The sequence below is a fragment of the Montipora capricornis genome, chromosome 3 (assembly GCF_036669925.1).
Source record: "Montipora capricornis isolate CH-2021 chromosome 3, ASM3666992v2, whole genome shotgun sequence".
Classification (NCBI taxonomy): domain Eukaryota; kingdom Metazoa; phylum Cnidaria; class Anthozoa; order Scleractinia; family Acroporidae; genus Montipora; species Montipora capricornis.
In genome coordinates, this window is record NC_090885.1 from 65378412 (window position 1) to 65390701 (window position 12290).

The following is a 12290-nucleotide window of genomic DNA, read 5'->3' on the forward strand; positions in this document are numbered from 1 at the left end:
CTCTCTCCACATTCTCCATTAATTCCTTTAGCTTGACATTGCTGACATGCATACTTGACATCTTTAATCCTGAGTTGTTAGCAAATTAGTCACAGGTGGCCCATTGTCTTTCAGTGCCCTCTAATCAAGTTTAACAAGGATATTTACCCGAAGTCAAAATGGAATAAGTTAACTTATTAACAATTCTCATCATTGGTAGCTTACTACTTATATTATTCCCACACATCCGGGCCATCCCTTTGGCTTCGTGTTGTTGACACACTAGGCATAAAATGATTGTTTTAACCCTTTCCCCTTCTAAGAGTTACAAAAACAAGATTTTACTCTGTCTGAGATCAGACAATTTTACCCGTGGATTGGGGGTGCTTTAGATGTGAATGCTTAACTCAGCGATGACAAGAGAAGTAAGCACTTCTGTTGAATTTCTTATGTTTGCTTAGACTTAGACTTTATCTTTTCCCCTTTAATAAGCTCGGGCCATTCCATTCGTACCCTGTGAGCAGAGTCTCTTTGATCTTCCTAGATAAGTCAGGAAGAGGAAAAATACTCTGCCAGCCGCCTCGACAGTTTGTACTGAGTGTGCGTTAAAAATTCAAATGTATTCGGTGTCAGTCACAAATGACCAGTAACCACAAAACAAAAACAAACAGTCGAGATATTCTCGAGCAACTCTGGCATTAACACACGACAACCAAGGAATTATGTCATTGGTCCAAACTCAAAATAGTTCATATTTTTAAATTGACATTTCATTTTTTACTGAAAAATTTATAGGTTTCTGGCAGACAAGCTTCTGTAACTTACATATGGAGGAAATACTCATGGGAAGTTACCTTTAGTTAAAAATTGCCGTGCTGTTTTTAATTTCAAAAAAATATTGATGATGCATGGCGATTGATCATGCACAAAAATAAAAAAAATACAGGACGAAAATCGACTGACTCATCCATTTCTTTGGATGAGTGGCAAATCAAAGAATGTTGAGGCGGCTGGCAGAGTCTTCTTCCTCTTCCTGACTTATCTTGGAAGATCTAAGAGACTCTACTTGCAGGATATTCTCTATCTATCTATCTATCTATCTATCTATCTATCTATCTATCTATCTATCTATCTATCTATCTATCTATCTATCTATCTATTACGGTTGGGTAGAGACAAGCTGAAGGAAGTTTAAAAAGTTATATTTATCTGCTACATGTCTTCCTTGAAGTCAAGTTTAATGACATAAAAAGTAGAAAATCTTTAAAATATTTTGTCTTAGGAAATTAGATGTTACCTTGTTGTTGTTGTTTTTGTCAATGATGTGGGTACCACACTATTTCATATTGAGCAGTCACATTGTTTTTATGTATTATGGCTTTTTTTTCATTAATTTTATACAGGAAGTTTTATACATTATCTGGGGCTGCAGTAATTAGCCAGTATCAAAAATGCCATAATACTCTTTGTTTGTCCCTCCAAAATTTTGCACTTTGGGACTTACAGTGGTCCCAAGAGAAACTGGAAACAATGCTTATGCAAAGTTTTGGAGGGACAAACAAGGGTATTATGGTGTTTTTGATACTGGCTAATTGGCTATTTTAACTTAGATGGTGTGCCTAATTTTATTAATTTTTTTTTTGTTACTCACACATTTCTACAATTTATTGTTTATACTTTTAACTCTTACTCTACTCATTGACTGTGTCAAAATAACAGGGAGGATTGCGTGTCCATTTTATGGATCTTATGCTGTGACCAAATATGCTGTGGAGGCATTCTCTGATGCTCTTCGACGAGAGATTCGTCCCTGGGGGATAAAAGTCACTATGCTGGAGCCGGGATTCTTTCCCACCAACATCGCGGATCCAGACTTTCTGGAAAGAGAACTGAGGAAGGGATGGAACCACATAAGTGAGGAGTTGAAAAATGACTACGGAGAGGAGTATTTGCAGACAGGTACTGACTCCTATCTTTGTCTTTGTGATATGATCCTTTATTTTAATGCACCTTATGTGCCTTACTGTTGGATTATAGGCTTCTTACATTTTATTTTATTATTTAGTGTTTTATACACATCATCACAAGCAATAATTACTTCGTTTGCATTGTCGCAGCCTGCCCCACCATGCCCAGGTAGTCTGGTTTTACCCTATTGTTGTTTTTATCATTATTATTATTATTATTATTATTATTTTAAACAACAACAATATATGTAAAGGGGAGGGGCGGTGGCCTCATGGTTAGAGTGCTCGACTCCGGATTGAGTGGTCCGGGTTCGGGTCCTGACCGGGGACATTGTGTTGTGTTCTTATATAAATGGATACCGGCAAAATGCTGGAGGTAACCCTGCGATGGACTAGCATCCAATCCAGGGGGGAGTATAAATACTCCTAGTCGCTTCATTCTACGGAAACCACAGATAAGCGCCGGCCTGATGGGCCTTCTGGCTCGTAAGCAGTGACTTCACCTTTTTTGCCTTTAATATATGTAAAAGTAAAGTCTGTTTACGAGCCAAGTGGCCCATCAGAGCTGGAGCTTATCCCGGTTTCTGTGGTATGAAGTGACTAGGAGTATTTTTAATTCCCCCTGGATGGGTTGCCTGTCCATCGCAGGGTTACCCCTAGCATTTTGCTGGTACCCATTTATACACCTGGTTGGAGAGAGGCACCATGGGAGTAAAGTGTCTTGCCCAAGAGCACAACGCAATGTCCCCGGCCAGGACCTGAACCCAGACCACTCGATCCGGAGTCAAGCACACTAACCGTAAGGCCACCGCGCCTCCCACACACATATATGTAATAAAACAATATTTCCTACAAACTTTACAGAGTTAAGATGCAGTCATATTCTATAGCCAAAATATAATCCTTATTTATAATAAGGTTCTTGGCCTCATTTCATACATCTATGATAATAATAATCAAAAACTGAAAAATTCTAAAACATATGTACATAAAAAATCTTCGGTAAGAAAAAGAAATATAAATCAAGCGAAGGCATAAAACATTCGTTAAGAAATTATCATGTCAGTCCAGCAAGTTCCTTCTCTATCTCTAAGTCATTCTCCTGTGCATTCTCCTGTTCCCCTCAAACAGACTAGGGCAGTCCGCAGGATGGCGAAGGACACCTTTGTTCTGATCCATGCGATTGTTGTTGCGTAGTCCTCCTCCTTCTTTGAGGAGATGAGCTCGGCAAGCCTGGAATGGTACCGCTGACACTCCTGAGACATACCTCCTGTTGTGGTGAATACCAAGGGTGTAAAAGTGCCATTCACGACTTGTTTGTTATTTATTTATTTATTTATTTATTTATTTATTTATTTATTCATGTATTTATTTGAGCAGGTTGAAGTTTTGGCAGCTATTCAGCTCATGTGGACCTGCTGTACCCACCCACCCATATACCCACAGAGGACAGCTACAACACCGGGAACTTCATCCCCTACTCTTCTCGTATAGGATGTGGGTTCTTTAATGTCCTTTAATGTCCTACAGGGAACTAATGAACATGAGACGGGCCTACGGTTTATAGTCCTTATCCGAGAAGACTTGAAAGTTTAACCATTTGCGGATGTAATTACAAAGGCAGCACTTTCTCCTCAGTCATTTAAAGACCCTGAGTGTTGGTCCGGCCGGAGTCGAACTCACGACCTCCCGCATGGCAGCCCGGTGCTCAACCAACTATTACTCTAGATGCATACTTTCGCTTCTTTTCGTCTCCGTGCAATTTATATATCTGTTTGGGGCTAAGCTCTTTGTACGAATCCGCATTCGGGTGACATACCCGTATATCAAAAAAAAAGGCGGCCTGTCGTCTCTCCCAGAATCCACGGCAGTGCACATCGAGACAAGCATCTGGTGCTTTTTTTGCTCCCCTGTTGAGCTCCTCCCCGGCAAGGGGCTGTAAGGTGGGCTCAATTGCCACGTCATAGCAAACCATATCAAGTAGCTCTGCCTCCAGGTCCCGTATCTCGTTGTGACGCTGTATGATTAGGCCGCCTCGCTGGCACATCATGGCGTGGTCCACGGTAAAGCTGTAGTCGCAGCATACGCATACGGATGGGCTATCGGGGATGGGCCAGTCATAGCGTAGCCTCAGTGCGTCTCGAAACTCCCGCTTGCTTAGGTCCTTCAGCTCCTCTAGTTTCCCCTTCAGGTCATCATCTTTTTCTTTTCGAACAGCATACATCAGCCTTCGCACATCTGCATCATCTGGGGTCTCATGGGATTGCGCCATTATCTTATCAACAAGTGTAGCGCTCATCCTGATGGATGCTGAATACTCTGACTCCGCACTTTCAGATGGGTTTGTCATCCCCAGGCCTTCCATGCGGGCAGGAAGTGCTAGCAGTTTTCGTTCAGTCACAGAGCAGTTATGTTCTGTTAGAGACGGTATGAGGACATCTGAGGTAGCACGCTCGATTGGTTCCAGGAGATCTTCAATATCTGGCAGGGTCCTTATGAAATAAGTCCACTTATGCCTTAGCGCGAATGTAAAAGCTGCATAGCAAACTTGCGGTTCAGAGGTTGCAAACTCTGCTAGTAAAGTTACTTCACTAATCCACTCCTTTACTTTGCTGCCCCCATACTCCTCTAGATACGACCTCTGTCCGAGTGCCGTGCCAAGGTGTTTGCTCCCTTCCATGGTGATGTTTATTGCTGTTCCCGTAATTTGCTTCTTTCAACTTCTCTGGTTTTACCACAAGCCAGCACTTCTTTGCGTTTGGATAGTAGCCTAAAGCCGGACCTGCCGCCAGCAGCTCGTCCCACCATTTTCTGATGTCTGTGAACGCACCCGCTCCAGTGGCATCGTCGGCATACCAGCACTGCTTTGCAGAACTACGAATGCCCAAGAGGGTAATCAGGGGTTGAAGGCTGATTGCATGTAAGCTCATAGCTAATGGATCCCCTTATGTAGTGCCTTCCGAAGACAAGAGCTCTTTCCCTCCAAAAACAGGAAGTCGCGTAGGCGCTCTGTAGGTATTTATTGCATAGGTGGCGATTATTGAACATAGAACTCTAACGTTGTGCAGCGGTGCCGCTCTATTAAGCGAATTAAAAGCGTTCAAGGCATCTACGAGTAACGCTGCGTCTGTTTCATCCGACTCGAAGATATTATGCATCGCATGAAAGTCAGCCTCACAACCGGATTTATGACCTGCGCACACTTATGTAGTACCACATGCGTCAATCACATCTTGTTTTCCCACTCTAGAAACACATTTGCCAATAATCGTTCTGATCACCTCTCCTACACCAATCGGGCGCACCTCACCATTACCTTTATCCAGCGGGATAAGGCGCTTCGCTGGAATAGGCTCAATGGTCAGTGGATCCACATATTCTGTGCAAAAGTCTCTTTGTTAGTATAGAAAGAGAGTCACATAAGTTAGCACGTGATCTCTTGAAAGAATTGCAAGCAAGGATTCTCCTGAAGTCCACAGCATCCACGCCTGAGGGTCCGTCGCGTCAGTGAGTCTAACTTCGCTTCCTGTGCCTCCGGGTGTTTCTCTGTGAGCTGTTGCGTCACATCATCGGTCAGCTGTAAAACACCTCCTCCGTCATTCTCGCTTAAATAGCGTAGCGCCGAATTGATTTGCCCCTCCATCACCAGCTTTGCAAAAATCTTGGCTTCATTTGGCGGATCTTTTTTACATGATTTTTTTATGCGCCTCTGGATCATACTCCCCTCTCGCAATATGCAATCAATTTTGCCATTTCTCCAGAGTTTTACCCGCTTTACAAGACATTCTTGGTGTTCTTTAGCTTTCGACTTCTGACTAGGTTTTTATAGCCCCACAGCTAAAAGAACAATGGCAGCTTTTAGAGCAAGATGTTGTTCCAATCGTTGATATGCTTTCTTAACTGGTCGATGAAGTCGCGTCCTATTTTCCCATAAGGCACCAGGAAGGTGTTTTTTCTCCATGTTGTGATCTCATTATACGCGCCATCGATAAGTTATGAGCTGATTGTTATGATTTCCCCGTCGCTATTTCGGTCCCAGGTGACTGTATGCGGCCTGCTGATTTCCATGTATTCTGGTAAGTACCCTGGGACATCATTCAACACCTGCGATGAATTGCCTATTGTAGTATCCTTTCTTTCCTCACCTTGTTCGTTTCCTGTCATATGCAAATCCAGGTCTATTACTGTCGAATTACCATTTTCTCTTTCAACTTCTTGATTGTTTTGATTTTGGGTTATTATTATTATTATTATTATTATTATTATTATTATTATTATTATTATTATTAATTTTATTCGGATGCAATTTGCTTAGAATGGGTAATGCATACATTCAATTAATCAATAATTCAGTTATTCAATTCATGGTTAACTCTTTGTTTTTCTTTACAGCAATAGGGATTGCGAGAAATCTTCGTGGCCATGCTGATATCAGCGATGTTGTAAATGCAATAATAGAGGGCCTGACTTCGGCCTCTCCATCTGATCGCTATATGGTTGGCCGAGATGCCCGGTATGGGCTCATACCTTTGAGCTTTTTTCCAGCATCTTTTTCCGACTTTGTCATCAATTTTGTGTTCAAACTACCACAACCTCGTTGTGCCACATATGACTAGACAGTATTTTAATGAACTGTTTTATTTTGCAAGGAGACTTTTCTCTTTTTTCATATATCTTTCATATGTACTGTAGTCTATGTTAAATTTTTGAAGCAACTGAAGAAAAGGCTGAATTGTAACCACTAAAAGTACATTCAAACAATCACCAATTGATTCTATTGTTCTTGCCTATAGAGCTCTGTAAAATCGTTCCGTTCATCCAAACCAAGGGAAATTGTCGTAGAACACGCTCGATTAACAAGAAAATTTACAAATAAAGAGCATCTCGAAGCCTTCAATTAATTCGTTCGACGACTTCAAATTCACCGTCGTGAGCGCCCTTAGAAGAAATGATGATCAAATTACTCTTCTACCGGCTCCACGTCACGCGCGTTGTCGCGTGTTACGAAATTTCCAGCCGGTTATTTCAAGTATTTTCCTCACTGTGAACCATATTTGGGCTATTTTCAACCCGTTTGTAGTGATTGCAATGATTGATAGTACTCCGTATAAGGACTGAATCGTTGGTAATAAATCACATGTAATCAGATATAGTAACATTGAAGTAGAAGCAGAAACCCATAAGGGTTGAAACGTGTAACGCGCGTTCACAGCTTCCGAATATTCAGTGTGAACTGATTGGTTGAATGTTTCAGTGCTAAGTACCATATTTGGAAACCCGTCGCTCTTGTTGTTCCAAATATGGTACTTAGCAAATTGAATATTCAGAAGCTTGTTTGCCAGCACACAAGGGGCCGTTACACGTTTCAACCCTTATGGGTTTCTGGTAGAAGCAATCAGGCGTTGTAAGGAAAAGGTTAGAAGGCCTTTAATAGAAGAATAAATATTAATCACAACGTACAGTCTTAATTCATTACACCATTTATTGAACAATTATTCTTTGAAAAATCGAGGTGAATAGTGGCAACAACATTAGCAGAAGTAAACCACCCAAGACTGTGCAAAGTCGATTTAATTGACATCTCCATTCACGCGTGGGAAACGTGCAAGCGGTGCAAAGCATGCGGGGAAGTGTTTACAGAAGCTTTAAACATGGCAAATCTATAACCTTCGTTAAAATCCTCGTCACAAACTAGTAAAATGGTCATTTAACACCTTTCAAATCAGCAATCTAAATCGAAAGTCTGCTTGTTAGGACATTTTCACCGTTCGATCGGAGTTTTAGAAGTTCATTTGTAATGGAAATTGAATGTCAACGATCCACATGAATTGAAAGCCCGGTTTACACTACAGACAATTTTCGGCACGGCTCGTGTGAAATTGGCACGGGTGCCTAAAAAGACCTCGGCAAACTTTGTTTAATACCGTGCCAAAATTTTTTGGCCCCGATAAGTTCTCTTGTAGACATGCGCAGTTCAATTACAATCAAGAACGTCCGCGTGATTTTGGTGGAGAATGAGCAGCCATATGAGCTAGCCTATATGAATTAAGGCTCAAATTTGGCCCTTTAAAGTGTTTACACTACTTGTTCTATCCGAACCGTGCCTATTTTTTCAGCACCCGTACCATTTTTACCCGTTTTCGGACTACCTCGCCGAAGGTCCCAGCACGGGTAAGAATTTTGGTTCGGCACGGATGAAATTTGGTACTGACAGGTTGTTTACACTGCAAATTTTATCCGAGCTGAACCTTTTTTTTGGGACCCGAGCCTTGCCAAAAAATTTCTGTACTGTAAACCGGGCTGAAGTGAGCGTTGTTTTGATGTAATATAACCCGTCTTGTTTACTTTCAGCCATGTAGAACTTTCTTAACTCTTTAATAATTCCTCGATTTCATTAATCAATTCGTTTTGCTGGGCAAACCAGCCCTGCAAATAGAATTAGTCCAAGTGAAACAAATTGTTGGCGTAAAGATTGTTTAATTTTCAGCAATAAGTATCTGGAAAACGAAGTCAAACACTGTTTGGCAAAAGTATGAAGTCTTTTCTTACCTTTGAAAACTTTCAGGCCAAATTTTGTGGCCCTTTTTGTATTCTGTTGGACAGCATCATCTTTTATTCTCAATAGGGCCGTTTATACGAGAGAAAATAAGCCGCGGCTTACATAAGACGCGAACACCCCGTATAAATGATACAAAATCTACGTTCACGGCTTTCTCAAGCCGCGGCTTATCCTGGCCTGGAAGTTTATACTCGTATAAATAGTTCCTTTCGCGTATTATGCACGCCGCGGCCAGAGTAATCCGCGGCTTATTTTCTCTCCTATAAACGGCCCTAATATTTCCGATTCAGACATACTTGCGAGTTTACGCCGCCCCTTTGGTTTGTTTGGATCACGCATTATTCATTCCGTAGAGAGTGAATAATGCTCAATTACTCCGAGATAGCGAACCAATCAGATTGCTTGAGACACCAAGATCAATACTAGTATATACTAAAACACATTACAGCCACATATCAAGTGGCATTTTCCCACCATCCGGAATAACCTAGTGTCGAAAACGTTTGGATTTTACTTTTTTCAATATAATTTTAGCCTTGTACATAGTTCATTTTTAAACTTAAGCGAATTATATGGACAACCTATGTTTTTGTTTTTTAACACTTTTTTCACTGTTGGTGTTCCATAGCCCCACCAGACACAGTTTTTCCACTCTACTGACCCTCTGGCCGGAAAATAAAATATGTAAATGAGGATATTTATCACAATTTTATTACGATGATGATGAACTTTTATATGTAAGTGTCAAAGGTATAGATGGTTTTCAATCACGCGATGAGACAGCCATGTTGGTGCAGAAAACAATAGCAAATTATGGCTTATGTTTGCATTATAATAGAGTCAAATTCCCAAAAGACTTTTTCTCTATTGTTCTGTGCACAAACATGGCCGCTGTGACGTCACGTGAAAACCATCTATCTTGCACTGAGGCACTAATTGGGACATCACAGAAATCAAATCGACGCGTACCAAATCATGGGTTGGTTTTTGAGGACAAGCGAAAACCGGAGTAGCTGAAGAAAAACTTCTCAGGGCAGAGTAGATACCCAACAAACTCAACCCAAATATGACACCAATTCTGGGAATCAAATCCGGGCCACATTGGCGGAAGGTAAATACTCTCAACACTGCGGCATCCCTGCACCCAATACAATAGGAGGCTCTTCTACATTTCCATAAGATGAAATGTTTAAAATAGGAACACCAATATTTTATCGGGTTTAAAAACGGGTGATGCAGCAGCTTTCGTAAGGTGTAATGTGATTGGCTCGCTACCCCAGTCAAAAACAAAAGACTAAACAATGAACAAGGGAACCTCCACCGCGCACCGGTGGCTCAGTTGGTTGAGCATCGGGCTGTCACGCGGGAGGTCGTGAGTTCAACTGAGGAGAAAGTGCTGCCTTTGTAATTACATCTGCAAATGGTTAGACTCTCTAGTCTTCTCGGATTAGGACGATAAACCGTCGGCCCCGTCTCACAACCCTTCAATGTTCATAATCCTGTGGGACGTAAAAGAACTCACACACTTGTCGCAAAGAGTAGGGCATGTAGTTCCCGGTGTTGTGGTCTGTCTTCTGTGGTCTATCATGGTTGGGAGGGTAAATGCTCCGAGATATTAGCTACACAAAGCTATTCTAAAATCCGAGGGTAAAGAAAGAGATATATATATCTTACTACGGAATAAGTTTAAACCGAAGAAAATTATGTTAACAAACAAATTTGTTTTTAAAACAGTGTTTATATCAAGAAATGCGAATTTTAAAATCGTTTATTTTTACATTCACATTTCGCGGGGTCAGCCATCTTGAATAATTGTAACGTGCTACAGTTACCCTATTGTTCTGATACAAAGAGCTTTGTCTAATAACAATAGCGCCCGCGAAATTTTAAAACAAAAATAGGCGATTCTAAAACTTATTTATTTCGAATACAAACACTTTTTCTTCAAAATAATTTAGACTAACTTGACTGTTACGGTTATTTCCGGTGATTTAAAATCATTTTTTTTGTAGAAGTGAAGTTGAAAAACTATGGAAGCTACTTACAGTGCCAAACAATAGCAGGTTACGTGAGCTTCTACACTACTGTTAAAAACACGAGACGAAGCCGAGTGGTTTTAGACCAGATAAAACATGTGCTGCGAGTTTTTTGAACGGCTTCAAAAACATTTCACCGAAAGCGTATCCCTCCAGACTCCCAACAAAGATTCAAATTGTGAGAGGAGATCATTAGCATACAAGAAAAACAAGCTGTGTTATGTGCAGTGGCTTTATATTTAAGGCACAGTGCAAATAGACGCAACAACTCCCAACATTGTTGGGAGTTGTTTTTTCGACAGATGTTGGATGTTGGTTGAAATTTTAAGACGTGTAGTGTCTTATGGGAAAGATACCACCCATAAGACTTAAATTAATGCGTTGCTATCTCCATGGAGACCATATGTAATGTGCGTGCGTGCCCCAACAATGTTGGAAGAGCTGTGCAAACAGATCTAACATCGTTGCGCCACGCTTCGGCTGAACGAAAGAACGTTTGGCCAGTTTCAAACTTTGCGCAAGAACTCCCAATAACATGCGATAGGGTGTGCAAATGGACGCGACATGTAACTCCCAACAATTTAGGAGTTGTTGGCCAAAAATGTTGCTTCCGTTTGTACGGAGCCTTCTTTGATCGTCGTAGCGTGGCGCAGCAATGTTGGATCGGATTGCACAGGTCTCCCAACAATTTTGGGGCCATGCACGCCCTCCGGCCGGACCTACATTCAAGGTCGTGGCAAGAACAATATCTCACTCGTTCGCTTCGCTCACTTGTGAGATATTGTTCTTGCCATTCGAACATAAAATTCATATCTTCTCGCCACCGTGTAATATCCTCTATATATGTTATTCCAGTCAAGCACTTCTGCGCTTCTGTGTAGGCCTAGACAGATTCTGCTCGGCAACTTTTGAGTAGCTTCTCTAAAAGTGAGCAACTTCCTAGCATCTTTTTTAAAATGGGATATTTTCACTATTATTTAAAATCAAAGCAGAACTTTGAAGAAGTCGTGGATACATTGCGTACAAAATGGGAGTTACGTTGCGATCAGTTGCTTTCTGGTTTTCTTAGGAAATAATGACTGATTTTGTGTTTGCTTTTTTATCTAAAAAGAATGCGTTATCATTGACAGGCTACACTTGGTCACTCTCAACTATCTGAATGCTCCTCAATTACGTAAACAGTTACGAATGCCTCAGTTTGCGATAAGTAAAAACAAGGATTTTTTCCAAAACTTTTCAACCTTTCACGAAATCTGGAACGGATCATGAAACGTGCTGTATTTAGTTGCATTAAGAACCAGGTGAAAATAGTCGCCAAACGGAGTTTTCGGCACCTTTAAACTTTTTACGTGGGTATTAGGTAAAACTGAGCCTATGAAGTACCAGAGGAGAGCCATTTAGCTAGGAAAGGGTGAATTCGTGTTTGATTCTTATCGTAAAGGAATGCTTCACTGTTCAACCACAACAAAGTGATACCGAAAACATCTGGATATTTCTCAACTTTGTAAACACAGCTATCGAGAGGTTTTAACCCCGTCTTTTACATGTAAGCACCTATAGCTTTTAAATGTGTTACAAGTATACCTTATGGGTATTGAATATAACCAATAGAATCATCAGCAAATAATAACCAAACCAAAAGAGCAGTAGTTTGCTCTAGGTGAAAGCAGTTGTCACTGTCCACGACAATCTCATGGCGTGCTCCTTTTCTAATACGAGTAGATCTGTGAACTTGGCGGATCCAAGAGC

General features: G+C 41.1%; 1 protein-coding gene across 2 annotated transcripts in view; it reads left to right on the forward strand.

Moving 5' to 3' along the window:
* The window catches only part of LOC138043741 (dehydrogenase/reductase SDR family member 9-like), an 8298-nt gene extending 1455 nt beyond the window's left edge, over positions 1-6843 (forward strand). Inside the window, exons 3-4 of one of the 2 annotated variants that reach the window (XM_068890156.1) lie at positions 1699-1938; positions 2045-2223. In XM_068890156.1, the coding sequence (XP_068746257.1) occupies positions 1699-1938; positions 2045-2073 (269 nt within the window). In that variant the 3' untranslated portion in view covers positions 2074-2223. Of the gene's footprint in view, positions 1-1698; positions 1939-2044; positions 2224-6338 lie in introns of those variants that run through there. The other variant, XM_068890155.1, reaches the window with a different exon arrangement.
* Positions 6844-12290: the final 5447 nt, after the last annotated feature.